Raw genomic sequence first — 26,853 nt, 5'->3', positions numbered from 1 at the left:
CGCTTAACAACTGCCATCATTATTATTCTCTGTGCCTCAGTGACCTCATCTGGAAAATGGGGATGAAGACTGTGAGCCCCACGTGGGGCAACCTGATCACCTTGTATCCTCCCCTGCACTTAGAACAGTGCTTCGCACTTAGTAAGTGCTTAACAAATGCCATCATTATTATTCTCTGTGCCTCAGTGACCTCATGATCCCCCCGTGGGACAGCCTGATCACCTTGTATCCTCCCCAGCGCTTAGAACAGTGCTTTGCCCGTAGTAAGCGCTTAACAAATGCCATCATTATTATTATTCTCTGTGCCTCAGTGACCTCATCTGGAAAATGGGGATGAAGTCTGCAAGTCCCACGTGGGGCAACCTGTTCACCTTGTATCCTCCCCAGCGCTTAGAACAGTGCTTCGCACTTAGCAAGCGCTTAACAAATGCCATCATTATTATTCTCTGTGCCTCAGTGACCTCACCTGGAAAATGGGGATGAAGACTGTGAGCCCCACGTGGGGCAACCTGATCACCTTGTATCCTCCCCAGCGCTTAGAACAGTGCTTCGCACTTAGTAAGTGCTTAACAAATGCCATCATTATTATTCTCTGTGCCTCAGTGACCTCATCTGAAAAATGGGGATGAAGACTATGATCCCCCCGTGGGACAGCCTGATCACCTTGTATCCTCCCCAGCGCTTAGAACAGTGCTTTGCCCGTAGTAAGCGCTTAACAAATGCCATCATTATTATTATTCTCTGTGCCTCAGTGACCTCATCTGGACAATGGGGATGAAGTCTGTAAGTCCCACGTGGGGCAACCTGTTCACCTTGTAACCTCCCCAGCGCTTAGAACAGTGCTTTGCTCTTAGTAAGCGCTTAACAAATGCCACCATTATTATTCTCTGTGCCTCAGTGACCTCATCTGGAAAATGGGGATGAAGACTGTGAGCCCCACGTGGGGCAACCTGATCACCTTGTATCCTCCCCAGCGCTTAGAACAGTGCTTTGCCCGTAGTAAGCGCTTAACAAATGCCATCATGATTATTGCCTCCTTCCCTTCCCCACAGCACCTGTATATATGTTTGTACGTATTTATTACCCTATTTATTTATTGATTTTACTTGTGCGTATTTATTCTACTTATTTTATTTTGTTAATATGTTTTATTTTGTTCCCTGTCTCCCCCTTCTAGACTGGGAGCCCACTGTTGGGACCGTCTCTATATGTTGCCAACGTGGACTTCCCAAGCGCTTAGTCCAGTGCTCTGCACGCAGTAAGCGCTCAATAAATACGATTGAATGAATGAATGAATTGCCAAAGGCGCTCCCAGCGAAAGATGCACTCGTTCCAAAAGAGCCCATGTGGCACTCGCGCCTTTCCCGAGAACAAAAGCTTTTCCCAGGGGGAAAAACAGCGGATTCCACTCTCTCCTTCCACCTCTTCCTCGGAGACAAGGACAGTCCTCATGGGTGGAGGGGGGCAGGGGTCTGGGGGGGTGGACTTGGGGTTTTTTTTGGGGGGGGGTCTCAAAATGTGTCCTAGGCTCCCCGTGGCCGGTTCTCCTCGGTGTTCCAAGTGGATCCCGGTGTGGGGGGATAATACTACTACTACTACTAATAATGATGATGATGATGATGATGATGATGATGATAATGGCATTTATTAAGCGCTCACTATGTGCAAAGCACTGTTCTTCTGGGGCTCCCTTCCAGATGGCTTGATTTCCGCGGCCCGGATCCGGTCTGGGCTGAAAATATTTGGGCTGCGAAGACTCCCCCGCCGTGGCAGATGTCAAGTCTAATTAAGTGAGTGGCGGCCGGGATTCTGTCCAATAGGATTTCCCATTAAATATCAATTTAAGGGGGAAAAAATTCATCTTTCCACGCCCCCCCCTTTACTCCATCCTCCCGCCCCCCCAAAGCCTTTATCTCTTAGAGGATCTCTGAGCTGAGAGGGAGGAGGACACAGACACACACACACACAGACAGACAGACACAGACACGCAGACACCCCCACGCCCCCCATGCTCTGCCTCGGTTGCCCCTCCCGGGGTCCGGGGTGCGGGAGACCCTCGGGAGGGAGGATGGTGGGGGGCTTGGGAAGACCCTCCCGCAATTGCTGGGCCCCCCGCCCTTCCTGCGGCCTGTAGGTCAATGCCCAGGCCGGTGGGATTGAGGGGTCGCACTCCTGGGACCCCCGAGGCCTCGTCCCTCCGACGTCCCCCCTGGGAAGCCCCCCAGAGCCCCCCACCCGCCCCCTGCTCCCCCCCAGGACCGGCCAGCGGCCTCCCCTCCCCGGTCGGATGGCGACCACCAGCCCTGCCGCGTTGCTGGGGTGACAGGGGGGGAACCCTCCCGTCCCCCCCAGGAGCTGTCCTAGACGCCCAGCAGCCCCCCATCTCCCCCTCGGGGGTCCCATGTAGGCGACCTCCCCTCCCCAGGTAAGCTGACCCTTCCCCCTTGTGGGTCCCGGGGTGGGGGGAAGTCTCGGGGGGCTGCGCGGAGGAGGGGGGCTGCGGGTGGGTGGACGCGTGGGATCTGTCGCGACAGTGTGTGGATGTCGTGGAGGGGGCGGTGGGAGAGGGTGGGGGGCAGGGAAGGCGCCCCTTCTCACCCTTCTGCCTGGAAGAGGGGGTCTTTTGACCCCCCGGATGCTTTGGGCCCGGGGGCTAGCTGATAGACGCCCCTAAAAAGGCCCGGCCTGCGGAGAGAGGACGCCCCTTTTGGAGGTTTGGGCGGGGGGCCTTTGGAAGAGGGGGGCACTGCCCCTTTGCCACCGGGGGAGGGTCCGTGGGGGGGGGTAAATAGAGTCACGGGGACCCCCAAGCCCGCATCTTTCCCCCCCCCAGCGCTTGGAACAGTGCTTGGCACATAGTAAGCGCTTAACAAACGCCTTCATTAGTCTTATTGTCTGGGGGAGACCCCTCTCTCTCCCTCCCCCCATCCCGTCCTTTGGGGGGATGGAGACCCCTCCTCTCCCTGGAGAAGCATCTGTTGGGGGGTCTGAGTCGGGGGGTCCCACTGGTCCCGTCCCCCCCCAAACCAGAGGCGAGGAGAACCAGACCGGACCCTCAGGGGTGGCCCTATTTCCCGGAGAATTAACAATGAGGGTGTCTGTTAAGCGCTCACTGTGTGCTAAGCGCTGGGGGGGGACAGATCGGGGGTCCTCGGGTTGTCCCACGCGGGACAAAGATTAAATGGGGACGAGTTTATGGGGATGAGGGTCCTCTCTCCTTTAGCCTCGCCCTTCGGTTCCCCCTTCCTGGGATAATATAATAATAATAATAGTGTTTGTTAAGCGCTTACTATGTGCCAAGCACAGTTCTAAGCGCTAGGGTAGTAATGATGATAATTATTATAGTAATAATATAGCAATAATAATATAGTAATATAATATAGTAATAATAATGGTAATAATGATAATAACAATAATGGCATTTGTTAAGCGCTTACTATGTGCCAAGCACAGTTCTAAGCGCTAGGGTAGTAATAATAATAATAACAATAATGGCATTTGTTAAGCGCTTACTATGTGCCAAGCACAGTTCTAAGCGCTAGGGTAGTAATAATAATAATAACAATAATGGCATTTGTTAAGCGCTTACTATGTGCCAAGCACAGTTCTAAGCGCTAGGGTAGTAATAATAATAATAACAATAATGGCATTTGTTAAGCGCTTACCATGTGCCAAGCACAGTTCTAAGCGCTGGGGGGGCGGAGAGATCGGGGGTCCTCGGGTTGCCCCACGCGGGACAAAGATGAAATGGGGATGAGTTTATGGGGATGAGGGTCTTCTCTCCTTTAGCCTCGCCCTTCGGGTCCCCCTCCCTGGGATAATATAATAATAATAATAATAATAATAATAATAATAATAATAATAATAGTGTTTGTTAAGCGCTTACTATGTGCCAAGCACAGTATTAAGCGCTAGGGTAGTAATAATGATAATAACAATAATGGCATTTGTTAAGCGCTTACTATGTGCCAGCCACAGTTCTAAGCGCTAGCGTAGTAATCATGATAATAACAATAATGGCATTTGCTAAGCGCTTACTATGTGCCAAGCACCGTTCGAAGCGCTGAGGTAATAATAACAATAATAACAATAATGATGGTATTTGTTAAGCGCTTACTAGGTGCCAAACACTGTTCTAAGCGCTAGGGTAGTAATAATGATAATAACAATAATGGCATTTGCTAAGCGCTTACTAGGTGCCAAGCACCGTTCGAAACGCTGGGGTAATAATAATAATAATACTAACAATAATAATGGCATTTGTTAAGCGCTTACTAGGTGCCCAGCACAGTTCTAAGCGCTAGGGTAGCAATAATGATAATAACATGATGGCATTTGCTAAGCGCTTACTATGTGTCAAGCACTGTTCGAAGCCCTGGGGTAATAATAATAATATTAATAACAATAACAATAATGATGACATTTGTTAAGCGCTTACTAGGTGCCAAACACTGTTCTAAGCGCTAGGGTAGTAATAATGATAATAACAATAATGGCATTTGCTAAGCGCTTACTAGGTGCCAAGCACCGTTCGAAACGCTGGGATAATAATAATAATAATAATAATAACAATAATGATGACATTTGTTAAGCGCTTACTAGGTGCCAAGCACAGCTCTAAGCGCTAGGGTAGTAATAATGATAATAACAATAATGGCATTTGCTAAGCGCTTACTATGTGTCAAGCACCGTTCAAAGCGCTGGGGTAATAATAATAATAATAATAATAATAATAATAATAATAATAATGGCATTTGTTAAGCGCTTACTAGGTGCCAAGCACTGTTCTAAGCGCTGGGGTACTACTACTAATAATAATGACTGCATTTGTTAAGCGCTTACTAGGTGCCGAGCACTGTTCTAAGCGCTGGGATAATAATAATAATAATGATATTTGTTAAGCGCTTACTATGTGCCAAGCACTGTTCTAAGCGCTGGGGGGATACAAGGTGATCAGGTTGTCCCAGGTGGGGCTCATGGTTTTCATCCCCATTTTCCAGATGAGGTCACTGAGGCCCAGAGAAATGAAGTGACTTGCCCAAAGTCACCCAGCTAAGTGGCGGAGGCGGGATTCGAACCCACGACCTCAGGCTCCCAAGCCCGCTGCGGGATCTCGTTCATTTTCCTCCAGGCTCAAGTGGGAACCCAGGAGTCAAGAGAAGCAGTGTGGCTTAGTGGAAAGAGCGCGGATTTGGGAGTCAGAGGACGTGGGTTCTAATCCCGGCTCCGCTACTTGTCACCTCAGTTAGCAGCTGTGTGACCTTGGGCAAGTTACTTCACTTCTCTGGGCCTCAGTTCCCTCATCTGGAAAATGGGGATTAAAAGTGTGAGCCCAATATGAGTCAATTCTTGACTGTGAGCCCGTTGTTGGGTAGGGACCGTCTCTACATGTTGCCGATTTGTACTTCCCAAGCGCTTAGTCCAGTGCTCTGCACATAGTAAGCGCCCAAGAAACACGATTGAACGAGCGAATGAATTACAAAAGGACTATCTTTGAACGCCTCGTGGCTCAGTGGAAAGAGCCCGGGCTTGGGAGCCAGAGGTAGTGGGTTCTAATCCCGGCTCCGCCGCTTGGCAGCTGTGTGGCTTTGGGCAAGTCACTTCACTTCTCTGGGCCTCAGTTCCCTCATCTGTAAAATGGGGATGAAGACTGAGCCCCACGTGGGACAACCTGATCACCTTGTATCCTCCCCAGCGCTTAGAACAGTGCTTGGCACATAGTAAGCGCTCAATAAATACGATTGAATGAATGAATGAGGGAGTGACAACCGGATTATTTTGTCTCTCCCCCAGCGCTAAAAAGAGTGCTTGGCACATAGTAAGCGCTTAACAAATTGTTATTATTATTATTCGTTCAATCGTATTCATTGAGCGCTTACTGCGTGCGCAGCACTGTACTAAGCGCTTAAAAATAATGAGGGAATTTGTTAAGCGCTTACTATGTGCCAAGCACTGTTCTAAACGCTGGGGTAGATACAAGGTTATCAGATTGTCCCCCGTGGGCTCACAGCCTTCATCCCCATTTTCCAGATAAGGGAACTGAGGCCCAGAGAAGTGAAGTGGCTTGCCCAAGGTCACACACCTGACAAGCGGCGGAGGTGGGATTTGAACCCACTACCTCTGACTCCCAAGCCCGGGCTCTTTCCACTGAGCCGCGCTGCTTCTCTATAGCCGGATTAGCATCGTGGCTCAATTATTATTATTATTATTATTATTATTATTATTATTATTATTATTATTATTATTATTATTATCATCTCGTCCAGCGCTTAGAACAATGTTTGGCACCTAGTGAGCGCTTAACAAATGCCATCACCATTATTATTGTTATCATCTCGTCTCTCCCCCGTTATTATTATTACTATTGTCTCGCCTCTCCTCCCGCGCTTAGAACAGTGCTTGGCACCTAGTAAGCGCTTAACAAATGCCATTATTATTATTATTATTATTGCTATCATCTCGTCTCTCCCCCGGAGCTTCGAACAGTGCTTGGCACCTAGTGAGCGCTTAACAAATGCCATCATCATTATGATTATTATCACCTCGTCTCCCCCAGCGCTTAGAACAGTGCTTGGCACATAGTAAGCGCTTAAAAAATGCCATCATTATTATTATTGTTATCATCTCGTCTCTCCCCCGTTATTATTATTACTATTATCTCGTCCCTCCTCCAGCGCTTAGAACAGTGCTTGGCACCTAGTAAGCGCTTAACAAATGCCATTATTATTATTATTATTATTATTATTATTATTATTATTATTATTATTGCTATCATCTCGTCTCTCCCCCGGAGCTTCGAACAGTGCTTGGCACCTAGTGAGCGCTTAACAAATGCCATCATCATTATCATTATTATCACCTCGTCTCCCCCAGCGCTTAGAACAGTGCTTGGCACCTAGTAAGCGCTTAAAAAGCGCCATCATAATTATTACTGCTGTCATCTCGTCTCTCCCCCAGCTCTTAGAACAGTGCTTGGCACCTAGCGAGCGCTTAACAAACGCCATCGTCATTATTATTATTATTATTGTTGTTATTATTATTATTATTATTATTATTATTATTATTATTATTAGGGGGAGCAGCGTGGCTCAGTGGAAAGAGCCCGGGCTTTGGAGTCAGAGGTCACGGGTTTGAATCCCGGCTCTGCCAATTGTCAGCTGTGTGACTTTGGGCAAGTCACTTCACTTTTCTGGGCCTCAGTTCCCTCATCTGTCAAATGGGGATGAAGACTGTGAGCCCCCCGGGGGGCAACCTGATCACCGTGTAACCTCCCCGGCGCTTAGAACAGTGCTTTGCACCTAGTAAGCGCTTAACAAATGCTATTATTATTATTATTATTATTATTATTATTATTATCTGACCGATACAGTAAGTATTCTTACTGTAGGAGTGGGGGAGGAGGAGGAGGGGGTCATTCATTCATTCATTCATTCATTCATTCATTCAATTGTATTTATTGAGCGCTTACTGTGTGCAGAGCACTGTACTAAGAGCTTGGGAAGTCCAAGTTGGCAACATATAGAGACGGTCCCGACCCAACAGTGGGCTCACAGTCTGGAAGGGGGAGACAGAGAACAAAACAAAACATATTAACAAAATAAAATAAATAGAATAAATATGTACAAATAAAACAAATAAATACATTCAATCGTATTTACTGAGCGCTTACTGTGTGCAGAGCACTATACAGAGAAGCAGCGTGGCTCGATGGAAAGAGCATAGACTTTGGAGTCAGAGGTCAGGGGTTCAAATCCCGGCTCTGCCAGTTGTCAGCTGTGTGACTTTGGGCAAGTCACTTCACTTCTCTGGGCCTCAGTTCCCTCATCTGTCAAATGGGGATGAAGACTGTGAGCCCCACGTGGGACAACCTGATCACCTTGTAACCTCCCCAGCGCTTAGAACAGTGCTTGGCACATAGTAAGCGCTTAATAAATGCCATTATTATTATTATTAATTGCCAATTATTATTAATTGTTAATTGCTAATTATTATCATTATTATCTTGCCTCCCCCCAGCGCTTAGAACAATGCCTGGCACCTAGTGAGCGCTTAACAAATGCCATCATCATTATTGTTATTATCATCATCTCCCCCAGCGCTTAGAACAGCGCTTAGAACAGTGTTTGGCACCTAGTGAGTGCTTAACAAATGCCATCATCGTCATTATGATGATGATGATGATGATGATGATGATGACATTTGTTAAGCGCTTACTATGTGCAAAGCACTGTTCTAAGCGCTGGGGAGATACAAGGTGATCAGGTTGTCCCGCGTGGGGCTCACAATCATCATCCCCATTTTACAGATGAGGAAACTGAGGCTCCGAGAAGTTAAGTGACTTGCCCAAGGTCACACAGCAGACATATGCTGGAGCCGGGATTCGAACCCATGACCTCTGACTCCAAAGCCCGGGCTCTTGCCACTGAGCCACGCTGCTTCTATTATCATCTCGTCTCTCCCCCAGCGCTTAGAACGGTGCTTGGCACCTAGTGAGCGCTTAACAAACGCCATCATCATGATTGTTGTTATCATTCATTCATTCATTCAATCGTATTTATTGAGCGCTTACTGTGTGCAGAGCATTGGACTAAGCGCTTGGGAAGTCCAAGTCGGCACCATATAGAGACGGTCCCTACCCAACAACGGGCTCACAGTCTAGAAGGGGGAGACGGACAACAAAACAAAACATATGGACAGGTGTCAAGTCATCAGAATAAATAGAAATAAAGCTAGATAATAATAATAATGATGATGGCATTTATTAAGCGCTTACTATGTGCAAAGCACTGTTCTAAGCGCTGGGGAGGTTACAAGGTGATCCGGTTGTCCCCCGTGGGGGCTCACAGTCATTTTTCAGATGAGAGAACTGAGGCCCAGAGAAGTTGATGATGATGGTGTTTGTTAAGCGCTTACAATGTGCAAAGCACCCTTCTAAGCGCCGGGGGGTTACAAGGCGATCAGGTTGTCCCACGGGGGACTCACAGTTTTCAGCCCCATCTTCCAGATGAGGGAACTGAGGCCCAGAGAAGTGAAGTGACTTGGCCAAAGTCACACAGGTGCACCTCATTAACCAAATAATGACAGAGAGAGTGTATTCTTATTGATGATGATGATGATGATGATGATGGCATTTGTTAAGCGCTTACTATGTGCAAAGCACCCTTCTAAGCGCCGGGGGGTTACGAGGCGATCAGGTTGTCCCACGGGGGGCTCACAGTTTTCAGCCCCATCTTCCAGATGAGGGAACTGAGGTCCAGAGAAGTGAAGTGACTTGGCCAAAGTCACACAGGTGCACCTCATTAACCAAATAATGACAGATATAGAGCCCACTCTTCTAGACTGTGGGCCCACTCTTCTAGACTGTGAGCCCGCTGTTGTAGGGACCGTCTCTAGATGTTGCCAACTTGGAATTCCCAAGCGCTTAGTCAATCAATCAATCAATCAATCGTATTTATTGAGCGCTTACTGTGTGCAGACCACTGTACCAAGCGCTTGGGAAGTCCAAGTTGGCAACATCTAGAGACAGTCCCTACCCAACAGCGGGCTCACAGTCTAGAAGGGGGAGACAGGGAACAAAACCAAACATATTAACAAAATAAAATAAAATAAATAGAATAGATATGTACAAGTAAAATAAATAAAATAAATAAATAAATAAAGTAATAATCAATCAATCAACCAATCGTATTTATTGAGTGCTTACTGTGTGCAGAGCACTGTACTAAGTGCTTGGGAAGTCCAAGTTGGCAACATCTAGAGACGGTCCCTGCCCAACAGTGGGCTCACAGTCTAGAAGGGGGAGACAGAGAACAAAACCAAACATATCAACGAGATAAAATAAATAGAATAGATATGTACAAGTAAAATAAATAGAGTAATAAATCTGTACAAACATATATCCATATATACAGGTGCTGTGGGGAAGGGAAGGAGGTAAGATGGGGGAGATGGAGAGGGGGACGAGGGGGAGAGGAAGGCCTCTGGGAAGGTCTCCTGGAGGAGGTGAGCTCTCAGTAGTCCAGTGCTCTGCACACAGTAAGCGCTCAATAAATACGATTGATTGAGTGAGTGAGTATGCTTAGTGGAGGAGTGGAGGAGTTTGAGTGAGTGAGTATTCTTAGCTGGGGAGGAGGGGAGTGGAGGAGGAGGAGGAGAGGGTCGTGAGTGAGTAGAGGGGGCTCAGTCTGGGAAGGCCTCCTGGAGGAGGTGAGCTCTCAGTTGTCCAGTGCTCTGCACAAGTAAGCGCTCAATAAATACGATTGATTGAGTGAGTATGCTTAGTGGAGGAGTGGAGGAGTTTGAGTGAGTGAGTATTCTTAGCTGGGGAGGAGGGGAGTGGAGGAGGAGGAGGGGGTCGTGAGTGAGTAATAATAATAATAATAATAATAATAATAATAATAATAATAATAATGGCATTTATTAAGCGCTTACTACGTGCAAAGCACTGTTCTAAGCGCTGGGGAGTTTACAAGGTGATGAGGTTGTCCCACGGGGGGCTCCCAGTCTCATGCCCATTTTCCAGATGAGGGAACTGAGGCCCAGAGAAGTGAAGCGACCTGCCCCAAGTCACCCAGCTGACAACTGGCAGGGCCGGGATTTGAACCCCTGACCTTTCCAGCGAGCCACGCTGCTTCTCCACTGTTCTTAGTGGAGGAGTGGCGGGGTTTGGGGGAGCGGGGGAGGAGGAGGAGGAGGCGGGCTGACGCCCCCCTGTGCTTTTCTCGGCAGCCCCCCAAAATGATGCTGAGCCCGGAGCAGCTGGCCGACTCGGACCAGCCCAGCTCGGCCCCCTCGGAGCCGGAGTCCCTGGGCGGGCCCGACCCCAAGGCCCCGGGCGGCCTGTCGGACCCGGAGCCGGCCGGAGGCGAGGAGGAGGAGGAGGAGGACGAGGACGACGACGAGGAGGAGGAGGAGGGCGAGGAGGGCGGGGGGGCCGGGGGAGGGGGCGTCCCGGGCGGCCGCCCCCCCGGCCCTCTGCCCGCACCCCCAGCAGCTGAGCCGGGAGGAGAAGCGTCGGCGCCGGCGGGCCACGGCCAAGTACCGCTCGGCCCACGCCACCCGGGAGCGCATCCGCGTGGAGGCCTTCAACCTGGCCTTCGCCGACCTGCGCAAGCTGCTGCCCACCCTGCCCCCGGACAAGAAGCTCTCCAAGATCGAGATCCTGCGCCTCGCCATCTGCTACATCTCCTATCTCAACCACGTGCTGGACGTCTAGGGGGCCGCCCGGACCCCCCCCCCCCCCCGGGAAGTGGGGGCTCGCCGGGAGGAGATCCCCCACCGGGAGGAAAACACACCCACACACAAACACACACACGCACAAATCGTGCGTCGGGAGAAGATTCTCGACGCTGAGAAACACGCACGCACACACACACACACACACACACACACACACACAAATCTGACACCAGGAGATTCCCAACGCTGAAACACACACACACACAGATCTGACAGCAGGAGATTCCCAACGCTGAGAAATACACACACACACACACACACACACACACACAAATCTGACACCAGGAGATTCCCAACGCTGAAACACACACACACACACAGATCTGACACCAGGAGATTCCCAACGCTGAGAAATACAAACACACACACACACACACACACACACAAATCTGACACCAGGAGATTCCCAACGCTGAGAAACACACACACATACACACACAGATCTGACACCAGGAGATTCCCAACGCTGAGAAACACACGCACACACACACACACACACACACATCTGACACCAGGAGATTCCCAACGCTGAGAAACACACACACACACACACACAAATCTGACACCAATCAATCAATCATCAATCGTATTTATTGAGCGCTTACTGTGTGCAGAGCACTGCACTAAGCGCTTGGGAATTACAAGTTGGCAACATATAGAGACGGACGGTCCCTACCCAACAACGGGCTCACAGTCTAAAAGGGGGGGGCTCTCTCTCACACACACACACACACACACACACACAAATCTGACACCAGGAGATTCCCAGTGCTGAAACACACACACACACACACACACAGCATCAGGAGAAGATCCCGACGCCGAGAAACATACACACACACACTTTCATGCATTCATTCGATCGTATTTATTGAGCGCTCACTGTGTGCGGAGCACTGTACTAAGCGCTTGGGAGAGGACAAATCGGCAACAGATCGAGCCCACACAAAACGGGCCCACACAAAATCTCACACCAGGAGATTCCCAACGCTGAAACACCCCCCTCCCACACACACACACACACACACACACACACACACACACACAAACCTTGCATCAGGAGAAGATCCCGACGCTGAGAAAAAAAACCACACACACACACGCACACACACACACACATACAAATCTTGCATCAGGACAAGACCCCGATACTGAGAGAAACACACACACACACAAATCTCACACCAGATTCCCAACGCTGAAACACTCCCCCCCCCCGCCCCCGACACACACACACACACACACACAATCTTGCAACGTTTGGACGAGGGGATAATCATCAGAATAATAATGGTACCTGTTAAGCGCTTACTATGTGCCGGGCACTGTGCTAAGCGTTGGGGTGGCTACAAGCCAATCGGGTGGGATGTAGTCCCTGTCCCAAGTGGGGCTCCCAGTCTCGGGAGATGGAACGAGGGGAGGACGACAGGGGAGCCCCTAAAATAGGTGGAAGACCCCTTTCCACCTCTCCTTTCCTTCCTCCCCCAGCGGAAGATGCGCGGGGAAATGGAGGCAGGCTGGGGAATCTGAATATCTAAGGCCTGGGGAGGATGAATCCTTTGATTTCAAGCTCCCAAGATGGGGGAGAGATAGAATCTCCTCCTGCCCGCGGGAAAAATATTCCTTTCCCCGTGGAAAAATCGATATTCCTTTCCCCGTGGATTTCTCTCCCCTTTGGAAAATCGTTATTTCTTTCCCCGTGGAAAAATCGATATTTCTTTCCCCGCGGATTTCTCTCCCCGTGGAAAAATCGAGAGTTCTCTTCCCGTGGAAAAATCTATAGTTCCTTCCCCGAGGATTTCCCTCCCCGTGGGAAAAAAATCTATATTTCTTTCCCCGTGGAAAAAACCGATATTTTCTTTCCTCGTGGAAAAGAATCGGTATTTCTTTCCCCTTGAAAAAAAAACGATATTTCTTTCCCCGTGGAAAGCAAACGACAATTCTTTCCCCGTGGAAAGAAAACCGTTATTTCTTCAGCGCTTACAACAGTGCTTTGCACATAGTAAGCGCTTAATAAATGCCATCATTATTATTTACCTGTGGGAAAAAACCGTTAGTTTTCTCCGTGGAAAAAAATCGATATTTCCTTCCCCGTGGCAAAAAAATCGATATTTCTTTCTCCGCGGAAAGAAAACGATATTTCTTTCCCCGTGGAAAAAAAACTGTTATTCTTTTCCCCGTGGAAAAAACCGTTATTTCTTTCCCCGTGGAAAAAAAAACGTTATTTCTTTCCCCTTGGAAAAAAAAACCCGTTATTTCTTTCCCCTTGGAAAAAAAATCGATATTTCTTTCCCCGTGGAAAAAATCAACCAGGCGTGTCTGAGGGACGCGGTAGATCCCCGAATCTTTTGCAAGATTAAAAACAATAACGACAACGACACACAAAAAAACCCCATCATCGTTTCGTAGCGGTACAGTTTGCCGGAGGGAGATTTCTCTGGGAGATGCGAAACCTCGGTAGAAAGGGAATCTATATTAAGACGCAACGTTTTTACAGGGCCTAGTACGCCCTTTTCTATATCCCAAAAAACATCCTACTTGTGACCTTAAACATTTGACCCGTGGGTGCGGTTCTTGAGAAGAAAAAAATAACTATTTTTGATTTACGTTACAAGGAGTAGACTATTTTTTTCAAGACGTTTATTTTTCCGAGTGGTGGCGATTTTCCTTTGGATACTTCGTGGCGACCTGTTTCGATAGTCGAGTGTTTACACTTTTTCCTGTGGAATAATCACGTACGTCTAACTTTGAACAGTGCTTGTTGGGATTTATTCCGTGATTTCTTTTTTCTTTTGGCTCCGACCGTATTGCACTTATATAGCTCAACCTCTCTCTCCCCCTCCGTTTCTAAACATATTTTCTATATGGAGACGTTTGTCCTGACGATTTTTAGTTGATTTTCTTCTGCCTCGTTGGTGAGGATGCGGCCTCTTGAGCATTTCACCGTTAGAGTTTGGGGAAATATTTGTTACCGAGCCGTAGTGACGCCTAGAAAGTCTCTTGCCGATGTTTCTAAAGAGAATTGCTTCATTATTTGTGTGTGGGTGTGTGAGAGTGCGTTTGTGTGTGCGTGTGTGTAGGAGTGTGGGATTTTTTTTTTTTTTTAGGGAATTCGGTTCTCTTTTCCTAAAAAAAGTGATTCCAGGACTCCTTCCCTCTGTGAAAGACCAAAAAAGGAAAAAAATATTCTGTAACCTGAAAAGATGTTTCTTGTTCTTTGCTGTGAATCTCTTAAAACAAGGAGCGCGTTTGAGAGACAAAAGAAAAAAAAAAACACATCTGCTATCCAAAGATTTTTGTCTTTTTCAGGGTTTTTTTGTGTCTCTGTTGCTTTATATAATGCAATATTTTGTAGTGAGAATAGATATAATCTGGTTTCTATCCGACGCGTTTTTCATATCTCTCATGAATGGTGCGCTGTTTTGCATATAAATAAAGGTAACAAATAGAATTTGGTGACTTATTATTATTTATTTTTATTTTGGTAACCGCTCCTACGGCGTTAGGAGGTGAAATGGTAGGCGTGGTAAAATAGCCGCGTGTGAAAGAGTGTAATGGACATTCAGCTCTGCAGAAGGAGGGGGAATCCAAAAAGCCCTGGGCGTTTCCATAATCGTGATGATTATTATTCACAGCAAGCGCTGATTAATAGTAATAATAATGATGGTATTTGTTAAGCGCTTACTATGTGCGAAGCACTGTTCTAAGCACTGGGGGGATGATACAGGGTGATCAGGTTGTCCCAGGTGGGGCTCACAATCTTAATCCCCATTTTCCAGATGAGGGAACTGAGGCCCAGAGAAGTGAAGTGACTTGCCCAGGGTCACACAGCTGACAAGTGGCAGAGTCGGGATTTGAACCCATGACCTGTGCCTCCCAAACCCGGGCTCTTTCCATTGAGCCACGCTGCTTCTCTTAAGCGCTTACTTTGTGCTAGGCGCTGGGGGTGGCTACAAGATAATCAGATGGGACACTCCTTTCCGCCCGGGGCTTCCGGGCGAGTATCATCTGGATCTTGGCATCCCTAAAGACTCTGGGCTCCCATAATAACAATAATAATAATAATAATAATAATAATAATAATAATAATAATAATAATAATAATAGCAATACTAGACTGTGAGCCCATTGTTGGGTAGGGACCGTCTCTATATGTTGCCAACTTGTACTTCCCAAGCGCTTAGTACAGTGCTCTACACATAGTAAGTGCTCAATAAATATGATTGAATGAATGAATAATAATTATTATTCTTATTATGGTGTTTGCTAAGCGCTTACTATGTGCAAAGCTCTGTACTAAGCGCTGGAGTGGAACCAAGCAAATCGGGTTGGACACAGTCCCTGTCCCACGTGGGGCTCACAGTCTCAAACCCCATTTGACAGATGAGGGAACTGAGGCCCAGGGAAGTGAAGTGATTTACCCAAGGTCACACAGCAGACAGGTGGCGGAGTCGTGATTAGAACCCAGGACCTTCTGGCTCCCAAGCCGCGGGCTTTCTCCACTACGTCATGCTGCTCCTCACAATAATAATAATAATAACAATAATAATTACTGCGGTATGTGTTAAGTGCTTATTATGTGCCAAGTCCTGTGCTAAACGCTGGAATAGAGAGGATGATCAGATCCCAGCGCTTAGAACAGTGCTTTGCACATAGTAAGTGCTTCATAAATGCCATTATTATTATTATTATTATTATTATTATTATTACTATTATCCCAGGGGACGATCCGAAGGGCCAGGCCCAAATCTGGGGGAGGGGATGGTAGGGGTCCCTGTCGTAGCAAACAGGAAGGGAATGGGAGCGTAAAGGGAGAGAAGTGGGGTGAGCTCTTTGTGGGTAGGGAATGTCACTGCTTGTTGATGTGTTGTCCTTTCCATAATAATAATAATAATAATAATAGCATTTATTAAGCGCTTACTATGTGCCAAGCACTGTTCTAAGCGCTGGGGAGGTTACAAGGTGATCAGGTTGTCCCACGGGGGGTTCCCAGTCTTTAACCCCATTTGACAGTTGAGATCGCTGAGGCCCAGAGGCCCAAAGTCCCACAGCTGACAATCGGCAGAGCTGGGATTTGAACCCATGACCTCTGACTCCAAAGCCCGGGCTCTTTCCACTGAGCCACGCTGCTTCTCTTAGCGCTTAGTACAGTACTCTGCGTGCAATTAAGCGCTCAATAAATACGATTGAGTGAACGAGAGAATGCATGTGGTCCGCCCGGACCCCAGGACTGACAGCAGTGCCCGGGATGGATCTCCTGATCTCCTACCCCTTTTATTCATTCAATCGTATTTATTGAGCGCTTACTGTGTGCAGAGCACTGTACTAAGCGCTTGGGAAGTACAAGTTGGCAACACATAGAGACGGTCCCTATCCAACAGTTCCTCCGAGGGGATCCTCCTCCCCTTGCTTCCAAGGGAAGCAGCGTGGCTCAGTGGTAAGCGCCCTGGGCTTGGGAGTCAGAGGTCTTGGGTTCTAATCACCGTTTCGCCACTTGTAAGCTGTATGACTTTGGGCAAGTCATTTTGCTTCTCTGGGCCTCAGTTCCCTCATCTGGAAAATGGGGATGAAGACTGTGAGCCCCATGTGGGACAACCTGATCACCTTGTATATACCCCAGCGCTTAGAACAGTGCTTGGCTCATAGTAAGCGCTTAACAAATCCCAAAATTATTATTATTATCATTATTATCCCCTCCCCTCGCTCAGAGTAGATCCTCTACTCCTTGCTGTGAGAGGATCCCCTTTCTCCTGAGGGATCCCCTCCCCTCATTCAGAATAGATCCTCTACCTCTTACTCCAAGAAGATCCCTTTTCTCCTAATGGATCCCCTCACCTTACTCAGAGTAGATCCTCCACCCCTTGCTCGGAGAGGACCCCCTTTCTCCTAAGGGACCCCCTCCCCTCGTTCAGAATCGATCCTCTACCTCTTAATCCAAGAGGACCCTTTTCTCTTAAGAGATCCCCTTGCCTCATCCAGAGTAGATCCTCCACCCATTGCTCTGAGAGGATACCCTTTCTCCGAAGGGATCCCCAGCCCTTATTCAGAATAGATCCTCTTCCTCTTCCTCCGAGAGGATCCCCTTTCTCCGATGGGTAGATCCTCTACTCCTTGCTCTGAGAGGATCCCCTTTCTCCTAAGGGATCCCCTCCCCTTATTCAGAATAGGTCTTCTACCTCTACCTCTCTTACTCCGAGAGGATCCCCTTTCTCTTAAGGGATCCCCTCCCCTCACTCAGAATAGATCCTCTACCTCTTACTCCAAGAGGATCCCCTTTCTCCTAAGGGATCCCCTCCCTTTAGTCAGAATAATAATAATAATAATAATGATAGCATTTATTAAGCGCTTACTATGCGCAAAGCACTGTTCTAAGCGCTGCAGAGGTTACAAGGTGATCAGGTTGTCCCACGCGGGGCTCACAGTCTTAATCCCCATTTTCCAGAAGAGGGAACTGAGGCCCAGCGAAGTGAAGTGACTTGCCCAAAATCACACAGCTGACAATTGGCGGAGCCGGAATTTGAACCCATGACCTCTGACTCCAAAGCCCGGGCTCTTTCCACTGAGCCACGCTGCTACCTCTTACTCCAAGAGGATCCCCTTTCTTCTAAGGGATCCCCTTGCCCCCCTCAGAGTAGCTCCTTTACTCCTTGCTCTGAGAGGATCCCCTTTCTCCTAAAGGATCCCCTCCCCTCGTTCAGAATAGATCCTCTACCTCTTACTCCAAGAGGATCCCCTTTCTCCTAAGAGATCCCCTTGCCCAGAGTAGATCCTCCACCCATTGCTCTGAGAGGATTCCCTTTCTCCCAAGGGATCCCCACCCCTTATTCAGAATAGATCCTCTTCCTCTTCTTCCGAGAGGATCCCCTTTCTCTGACGGGATCCCCTTGCCTTCCTCAGAATAGATCCTCTACTCCTTGCTCTGAGAGGATCCCCTTTCTCCTAAGGGATCCCCTCCCCTTATTCAGAATAGGTCTTCTACCTCTACCTCTCTTACTCCGAGAGGATCCCCTTTCTCTTAAGGGATCCCCTCCCCTCACTCAGAATAGATCCTCTACCTCTTACTCCAAGAGGATCCCCTTTCTCCTAAGGGATCCCCTCCCTTTAGTCAGAATAATAATAATAATAATAATGATAGCATTTATTAAGCGCTTACTATGCGCAAAGCACTGTTCTAAGCGCTGCAGAGGTTACAAGGTGATCAGGTTGTCCCACGCGGGGCTCACAGTCTTAATCCCCATTTTCCAGAAGAGGGAACTGAGGCCCAGCGAAGTGAAGTGACTTGCCCAAAATCACACAGCTGACAGTTGGCGGAGCCGGAATTTGAACCCATGACCTCTGACTCCAAAGCCCGGGCTCTTTCCACTGAGCCACGCTGCTACCTCTTACTCCAAGAGGATCCCCTTTCTTCTAAGGGATCCCCTTGCCCCCCTCAGAGTAGCTCCTTTACTCCTTGCTCTGAGAGGATCCCCTTTCTCCTAAAGGATCCCCTCCCCTCGTTCAGAATAGATCCTCTACCTCTTACTCCAAGAGGATCCCCTTTCTCCTAAGAGATCCCCTTGCCCAGAGTAGATCCTCCACCCATTGCTCTGAGAGGATTCCCTTTCTCCCAAGGGATCCCCACCCCTTATTCAGAATAGATCCTCTTCCTCTTCTTCCGAGAGGATCCCCTTTCTCTGACGGGATCCCCTTGCCTTCCTCAGAATAGATCCTCTACTCCTTGCTCTGAGAGGATCCCCTTTCTCCTAAGGGATCCCCTCCCCTTATTCAGAATAGATCCTCTACCTCTTGCTCCAAGAGGATCTCCTTTCTCCGAAGGGATCCCCTCACCTCACTCAGAATAGATCCTCTACTCCTTGCTCCGAGGAGATCCCCTTTCTCCCAAGGGATCCCCTCCCCTTGTTCCTAGGAGATCCCTGACTCCTTCCTCTGAGGGGATCCCTCTCCCCTTACTCTAAAAGTCCCCCCTCCTCTTGCTCAGAGGGGATCCCCTACCTCTTCCCACGAAAGGATCCCCCCTCTTGCTCGGAAGGGATCCCCCTCCCCTCATCCCCCGGCTCGGGATGGAGGGCTGGAGGAAGAGACTTATATTCGGGCCCGACCCACCATACAGCGATGCTGTGAGGGCTCCAACGAAGGGTTTGGCAGGAGAAAATGTTCCAAAAGATCGTGTCTTCACTCGTCAGGTTTCTCTGATCATTCTGTCGGATTTATTGAGCGCTTACCGTGTGCAAGGCACTGTACTAAGCGCTTGGGAGAGGATAAAAGAACAACAAACAGACACATTTCTGCCTACAAGGAGCTGACAGTCTAGAAGGGGAGACAGACAATAAAATCAATCAATCGTATTTATTGAGAGCTTACTGTGTGCAGAGCACTGTACTAAGCGCTTGGGAAGTACAAGTTGGTAACATATAGAGACAGTCCCTACACGACAGTGGGCTCACAGTCTAGAAGAATACATGGAATAAATAAATAATTAAATAATAAATAAACGAATAAAAATACATAGATAAATAAATAACAGATATATAGTTTTTCAATTGTATTTATTGAGCGCTTCTTGCGTGTAGAGGACTGTACTCAGTGCCTGGGAAAGTACAATGCAGCAATAAAGAGAGACAATCCCGGCCCACAGTGAGCTCACAGTCTGGGAGGAACATCAATAAAAGGAAACAGACATCAGCATAAATAAATAAAATGACGGAGATGCACATAAGTGATATGGGACGGGGAGAGGGGGAAGAGCAAAGGGAGTGAGTTTACACTGTTAAGCGCTTAGTACAGTGCTCTGCACACAGTAAGCGCTCAATAAATATGATTGAATGAATGAATGGGAATCCCTTGCAGAAACAATCATCATCATCAGTGCAAAGCACTGTGCTGGGAACTTACCATGTGCAGAGTGCTGTGCTGGGCACCTATTGTGTGTAGAACACTGTACTGGGTGTTTACTATGTGCAGCGGGCTATACCGGGCACCTCTGGGCAAGTCACTTAACTTCTCTGTGCCTCAGTTACCTCATCTGTAAAATGGGGATTAAAACTGTGAGCCCCCTGGGAGACGACCTGATCACCTTGTAACCTCCCCAGCGCTTAGAACAGTGCTTTGCACATAGTAAGCGCTTAATAAATACAATTATTGTTATTATTATTATTATTATTATTATTATTAGAGTGTGCAGAGCACTGTAGTGGAAGACTTCCGTTGGCAGAACTCTGCACTGAACGTCTACAGCATGGTTTAGTGGAAAGAGCACGGCCTTGGGAGTCAGAGGATGTGGGGACGTGGGTTCTAATCCCGGCTCTGCCACTTGTCTGTTGGGTGACCTCGGGCAAGCCACTTCGCTTCTCTGGGCCTCAGTTATCTCATCTGGAAAATGGGGATGAAGACTGTGAGCCCCACATTGGACAACCTGATGACCTTGTATCTACCCTGGCGTTTACAACAGTGCTTGGCGCAAAGTAAGCACTTAACAAATTCCATAATAATAATTATCTGTTATCATAATTTTAATAACATAATTATATAATATAGTAATGATATGTAAATATCAATATTATATGATATATACTATTATAATATTATTATTATAATAATCTCATCTGCCGTGAGGCCTTTGGCAAGTCGCTTCACTACTCTGGGCCTCAGTGATCTCATCTGGAAAATGAGACCGTGAGCCCCACGTGGGACAGGGACTGTGTTCAACTTGATTTGCTGGTATCCGCCCCAGCGCTTAATACAGTGCCCGGCACACAGTAAGCGCTAAACAAATACCACAGTTATTACCAAGTGCCTCCTGAGGACCACTGTTGGGTAGGGACCATCTCTATATATTGCCAACTTGTACTTCCCAAGTGCTTAGTACAGTGCTCTGCATACAGTGAGCGCTCAATAAATACGATTGACTGATTGACCGAGAGGGCATCTTCTACATGCACAGAACTGTACTAGATGCCTACTATGTGTGAATCATTGTAATGCTTGCTTACTGCGTGCTGAGTTTGGGTCTGGATACTTTGAAAATATCAAACAAATAAAAGATGCCCTCTTCACCCTCCAAGAGCTCTCAGGATAATGGAATGGACATTTGTTGCCAAATTGTACTTTCCAAGTGTTTAGTACAGTGCTCTGCACACAGTAAGCGCTCAATAATTGCAACTGAATGAATAAATGAGCTCTCAGGCTAGTGGAATGGACATTTGTTGCCAAATTGTACTTTCCAAGTGCTTAGTACAGTGCTCTGCACACAGTAAGCGCTCAATAAATATGACTGATGATGATGAATAAATGCAACTGAATGAATATATGAGCTCTCAGGCTAATGGACATTTGTTGCCAAATTGTACTTTCCAAGTGTTTAGTACAGTGCCCTGCACACAGTAAGCACTCAATAAATGCAACTGAATGAATAAATGAGCTCTCAGGCTAATGGAATGGACATTTGTTGCCAAATTGTACTTTCCAAGTGCTTAGTACAGTGCTTTGCACACAGTAAGCGCTCAATAAATATGATTGATGATGATGAATAAATGCAACTGAATGAATAAATGAGCTCTCAGGCTAATGGAATGGACATTTGTTGCCAAATTGTATTTCCCAAGCGCTTAGTACAGTGCTCTGCACACAGTAAGCGCTCAATAAATGCAACTGAATGAGTAAATGAGCTCTCAGGCTAATGGAATGGACATTTGTTGCCAAATTGTACTTTCCGAGTGCTTAGTACAGTGCTCTGCACACAGTAAGTGCTCAATAAATGCAACTGAATGAATAAATGAATGATAAGCAGATACAAAACCTAGACTAGATAGAAGAGGAAAAGAAGAGACACGGAAGATCTTTGGGGGCAAGGAATGTGTCTGTTTATTGCTATATCGGACTCTCCCAAGGGCTTAGTACAGTGCTCTGCACTTGGTAAGTGCTCAATAAATACGGTTGAATGAGTGAATAAAAAGAGTTAATTAGCAGTAAATTCTATAAGGGACGAATAAATATGCGCAAAAGCACCAGTGCTTCTTCCAGGAAGTCTTCCCAATTTTTCCCCCCAGGTTATATCCTCCCAATAATCATCGACGCTAAACTTTTGGAGGGCAAGTCCTGTCCACTAATTATTTTGTAGTGTCCCAAACACTCAGTACATTGCTCTGCACACTGTGGATGTTCAGTCAATATTTTATCCTCTTAGCACTTCTGCACTCCTAACTTCCTGTTGCATTTTCATAACATATGATAATAATAATAACAACAACAATAATAATAATAATAATTGTGGTATTTGTTAACTCTGTGATGTGCCAGGCCCTGTTCTGAGCGCTGGGGTGGATACAAGGTCATCAGGTTGGACTCAGTCCCTGTCCCACATGGGGCTCACGGTCCTCACCCCCCATTTTACAGATGAGGAAACTGAGGCCCAGAGAAAGTGAAGCGACTTGAAAGTGAAGTGAGAGTCAGAAGGGCCCGAGTTTTATCGCCGACCCCACTCCTTGTCTGCTGTGTGACCTTGGGCAAGTCACTTCACTGCTCTGGGCCTCAGTGACCTCATTTATAAAATGGGGATTAAGTCTGTGAGCCCCACGTGGGACAGGGACTGTGTCCAACTTATTTTGCGTATATCTATCCCAGCGCTTAGTGCAGTGCCTGGCACATAGTAAGCGCTTAATAAATACTGTAAAAAAACCAAAACTTGTCAGCAGGGACCGCAACTGCATTGCATAGAGAAGCAACATGACGTAGTGGTTAGAGCACATATCTGCGTCTCAGAAGGTCATGGGTTCAAATCCCGGTTCCTCCCCTCGTCTGCTGTGTGGCCTTGGGCAAGTCACTTTGTTTCTCTGTGCCTCAGTTACCTCATCTGCAGAATGGGGATTAAGACTGTGGGACAGATATTGTGTCCAACCCAATTTGCTTGTATCCACTCCAGCGCTGGTACTATGGAAAAATAGGAAGCGCTTAAAAAGTACCATAAAAAAAAACTCCTTGACAGCAGGGAGTGTGTCCATGGTTTAGTGGAAAAATCACGGGCTTGGGAGTCAGAGGTCGTGGGTTCTAATCCCGGCTCCGCCACCTGTCAGCTGTGTGACTTTGGATAGGTCACTTCACTTCTCTATACCTCATCTGGAAAATAATAATAATGGCATTTATTAAGCGCTTACTATGTGTAAAGCACTGTTCTAAGTGCTCGGGCGGTTACAAGGTGATTAGGTTGCCCCACGGGGGCCTCACAGTCTTAATCCCCATTTGACAGATGAGGTAACTGAGGCCCAGAGAAGTGAAGTGACCTGCCCAAAGTCACACAGCTGACAATTGGCAGAGCTGGGATTTGAACCCACGACCTCTGACTCCAAAGCACGGGCTCCTTCCACTGAACCACACTGCTTCTCTAACCACGCTGGATGAAGACTGTAAGCCCACTGTTGGGTAGGGACCGTATCTATATGTTGCCAACTTGTACTTCCCAAGCGCTTAGTACAGTGCTCTGCACACAGTAAGCGCTCAATAAATATGACTGAATGACTGAATGAAAACTGTGAGTCCCACCTGGGACAATGTGATAAACTTGCATTTCCCCCAGCGCTTAGAACAGAGCTTGGCGCTTAGTAAGTGCTTAACAAATACCATCGTTATTATTATCAACAGCGCCGTACTTTCCCAACTGTTCAGTACAGTCCTCCACACCCAATAAGTGCTCAAACAATAACACTGATTTATCTAGGTCAGTTCCAAGCTCTGCCACAGCCTTTCTGAGCACGGGCTTCCTAAGATGGATCAAAATTTTCCTTCCCCTTGGTGGAGAAGTTTGGATCTGTAGCCTGGGGAGTTTTCCAATCTCCAAAATGACGTGCGTTTTCCATATTTATGCCGATGGTGTGGGTATCTGTGTGTGTGATGTGTGAATCAGGGATGTGCGCTTTGCGGGGAGAAAATGTGGGTGTCGTGTGGGAAAGTGGGGGTGTCAGGTGGGATTGGATCACACATATGTCACATGGGCAGGAGACAGGTGTCGGGGATGCGTGCATCATGTATATATATGTGTGTGTGTGTCATACGTGCACCTGTTTGTGTTTCCCTTCCCTGTTGAATCTCTATATGAAGCTTTGATTTTTATTCAGGATCAATGTGGAAGTGTTGTGTGTGGGTTTGTTTCCTGTGGGTGTTGTCTCCTGTGTTATATCTTCTTGTGGGGCCTGGAGGTTTGTCCAGACTCAGTGTGGGTGCTTATTAGATGTGTGTGTGTGTGTTGTATCTTCCTGAGGAGCCTCAATGCATGTGGGTAAATTGCACGTGAGTGTGGCGTGTGTTGCGTATGTGTGTGTTTCTCTCCCGGGCCGTTGTATCTTGCTCGAGGGAAAGGGTTGGTACGCATCTCTTTGGCTTCCAGCAAAGTGTGGGATGAGACCCCATCATCTTCAGGGAGGGGGGCTAGTGTTGTGCGAGTGTTGTGGGTATGTTGTGTGGTTGTTGTGTACCTCTTTCTCTCCCTGGATGTTGTCTTTTGGAGTGGGGCTGGCTCAGGTTTGCCTCTGTCTTCCTGCAAAGTGTGGGATGAGACCCCATCATCCCCAGGGAGGGGGGCTGGTGTCGTGTGAGTGTTGTGGGTATGTTGTGTGGTTGTTGCGTGCCTCTTTCTCTCCCTGGCTGTTGTCTTTCGGAGTGGGGCTGGCTCAGGTTTGCCTCTGTCTTCCTGCAAAGTGTGGGATGAGACCCCATCATCCCCAGGGAGGGGGGCAGGTGTCGTGTGAGTGTTGTGGGTATGTTGTGTGGTTGTTGTGTGCCTCTTTCTCTCCCTGGATGTTGTCTTTCACAGTGGGGCTGGCTCGGATTTGCCTCTGGCTTCCTGCGGAGTGTGGGATGAGACCCCCACCGTCCCCAGGGAGGGGGGCAGGTGTCGTGTGAGTGTTGTGGGTATGTTGTGCGGTTGTGGCGTGCCTCTTTCTCTCCCTGGCTGTTGTCTCTCCGGGTGGGGCTGGCTCGGATTTGTCTTTGGCTTCCTGCACGGTCTGGGATGAGACCCCCATCATCCCCAGGGAGGGGGGCAGGTGTTCCTTCAGCGGAGCGAATGGAAGCAAATTACAAGGACCGTCTGTCGCCTCCTCTGAGACGAGGTTGCGGTGGGGGGAGAGGGGGAGGGGAAGGGGAGCATCCCGGCAGCCGGCAGGCATTCATTCATTCACTCATTCATTCATTCAATCGTACTGATTGAGCCCTTACTGTGTGCAGAGCACTGTACTAAGCGCCTGGGAAGTCCAAGTTGGCAACATCTAGAGACGGTCCCTATCCAACAGCGGGCTCACAGTCTAGAAGAAGAGCCTCAAGTCCCACTGTTGGGTAGGCCCCATCTCTAGATGTTGCCAACTTGGACTTCCCAAGCGCTTAGTCCAGTGCTCCGCACATAGTAAGCGCTCAATAAATACGACTGAATGAATGAATGAAGTCACCCCTTCCCCCTCCTCCTCCTCCCTGAAGCTCCAAAATATGAGGGTCAGTGGGCAGACCTTCCCAGGGCGGGAAAGACAAGTCAGGACCACCCAAGGGTGAGGAAGCAGGATGGGGGTCTTGGGGGGACATTGCAAGCCCTTAATAATAAAAATAATTGTGGTATTTAAGTGCTTACTTGGTGCCGGGCACTGGACTAAGCAGTGAGGCAGCGTGGCTCAGTGGAAAGAGCCCGGGTTTTAGAGTCAGAGGTCTGGGGTTCGAGTCCCGGCTCTACCAATTGTCAGCTGTGTGACCTTGGACAGGTCACTTTCATTCATTCATTCATTCAATCGTATTGATTGAGCCCTTACTGTGTGCAGAGCACTGTACTCAGCGCTTGGAAAGTCCAAGTTGGCAACATATAGAGACGGTCATTCATTCATTCAATCATATTTATTGAGCACTTACTGTGTGCAGAGCACTGTACTAAGCGCTTGGGAAGTCCAAGTTGGCAATATATAGAGATGGTCCCTACCCAACAGTGGGCTCACAGTCTAGAAAGTCACTTAACTTCTCTGTGCCTCAGTTCCCACATCTGTAAAATGGGGATTAAGACTGTGAGCCCCACGTGAGACAACTTGATCACCTTGTATCCTCCCTAGCGCTTAAAACAGTGCTTTGCTCATAGTAAGCACTTAACAAATGCCATCATCATTATTATTATTATTATTGTAACCTCCCCAGCACTTAGAACAGTGCTTTGCACAAAGTAAGTGCTTAATAAATGTCATTATTATTATTATTGTTAATAAGCACTGGGGTGGATACAAGCCAACCAGAATAGACACAGTCCCTGTCCCACGTGGGGCTTCCAGGCTCTGCCCCCATTTTACAGATGAGGGAACTGAGGGCCAGAGAAGTGAAGTGACTTTCCCAAGGTCATACAGCAGATGAGGTGCAGAGTTGGGATTAGAACCCATGACCTTCCAACTCCCAGGCCCGTGCTCTATCCACTATGAGTGCTCAGTACAGTGCTTTGCACACAGTAAACGCTCAGTAAATACAATTGAATGAATAACAGCAGGTGATTTGGAGGATGTTATATTATTATTAGTAGTAGTAGTTGTAATAATAATTTCGGTATTTGTTGAGCGCTTACTACGTGCCAGGCACTGTTCTATGAGCTGGGGTGGATACAAGCAA

General features: G+C 47.7%; 1 protein-coding gene across 1 annotated transcript; it reads left to right on the top strand.

Annotated features, from left to right (window-relative positions):
• Positions 1-2,388: 2,388 nt before the first annotated feature.
• NHLH2 (nescient helix-loop-helix 2) lies at positions 2,389-11,228 on the top strand. The gene is given in 3 exon segments (XM_038758444.1): positions 2,389-2,425; positions 10,729-10,971; positions 10,973-11,228. Coding segments are annotated over 2 exon segments (477 nt in total). The 5' UTR covers positions 2,389-2,425; positions 10,729-10,737; the 3' UTR covers positions 11,216-11,228.
• Positions 11,229-26,853: the final 15,625 nt, after the last annotated feature.

This window comes from Tachyglossus aculeatus, chromosome 16 (assembly GCF_015852505.1).
Source record: "Tachyglossus aculeatus isolate mTacAcu1 chromosome 16, mTacAcu1.pri, whole genome shotgun sequence".
NCBI classification, from domain to species: domain Eukaryota; kingdom Metazoa; phylum Chordata; class Mammalia; order Monotremata; family Tachyglossidae; genus Tachyglossus; species Tachyglossus aculeatus.
This window is presented reverse-complemented; position numbering and strand designations above follow the sequence as displayed.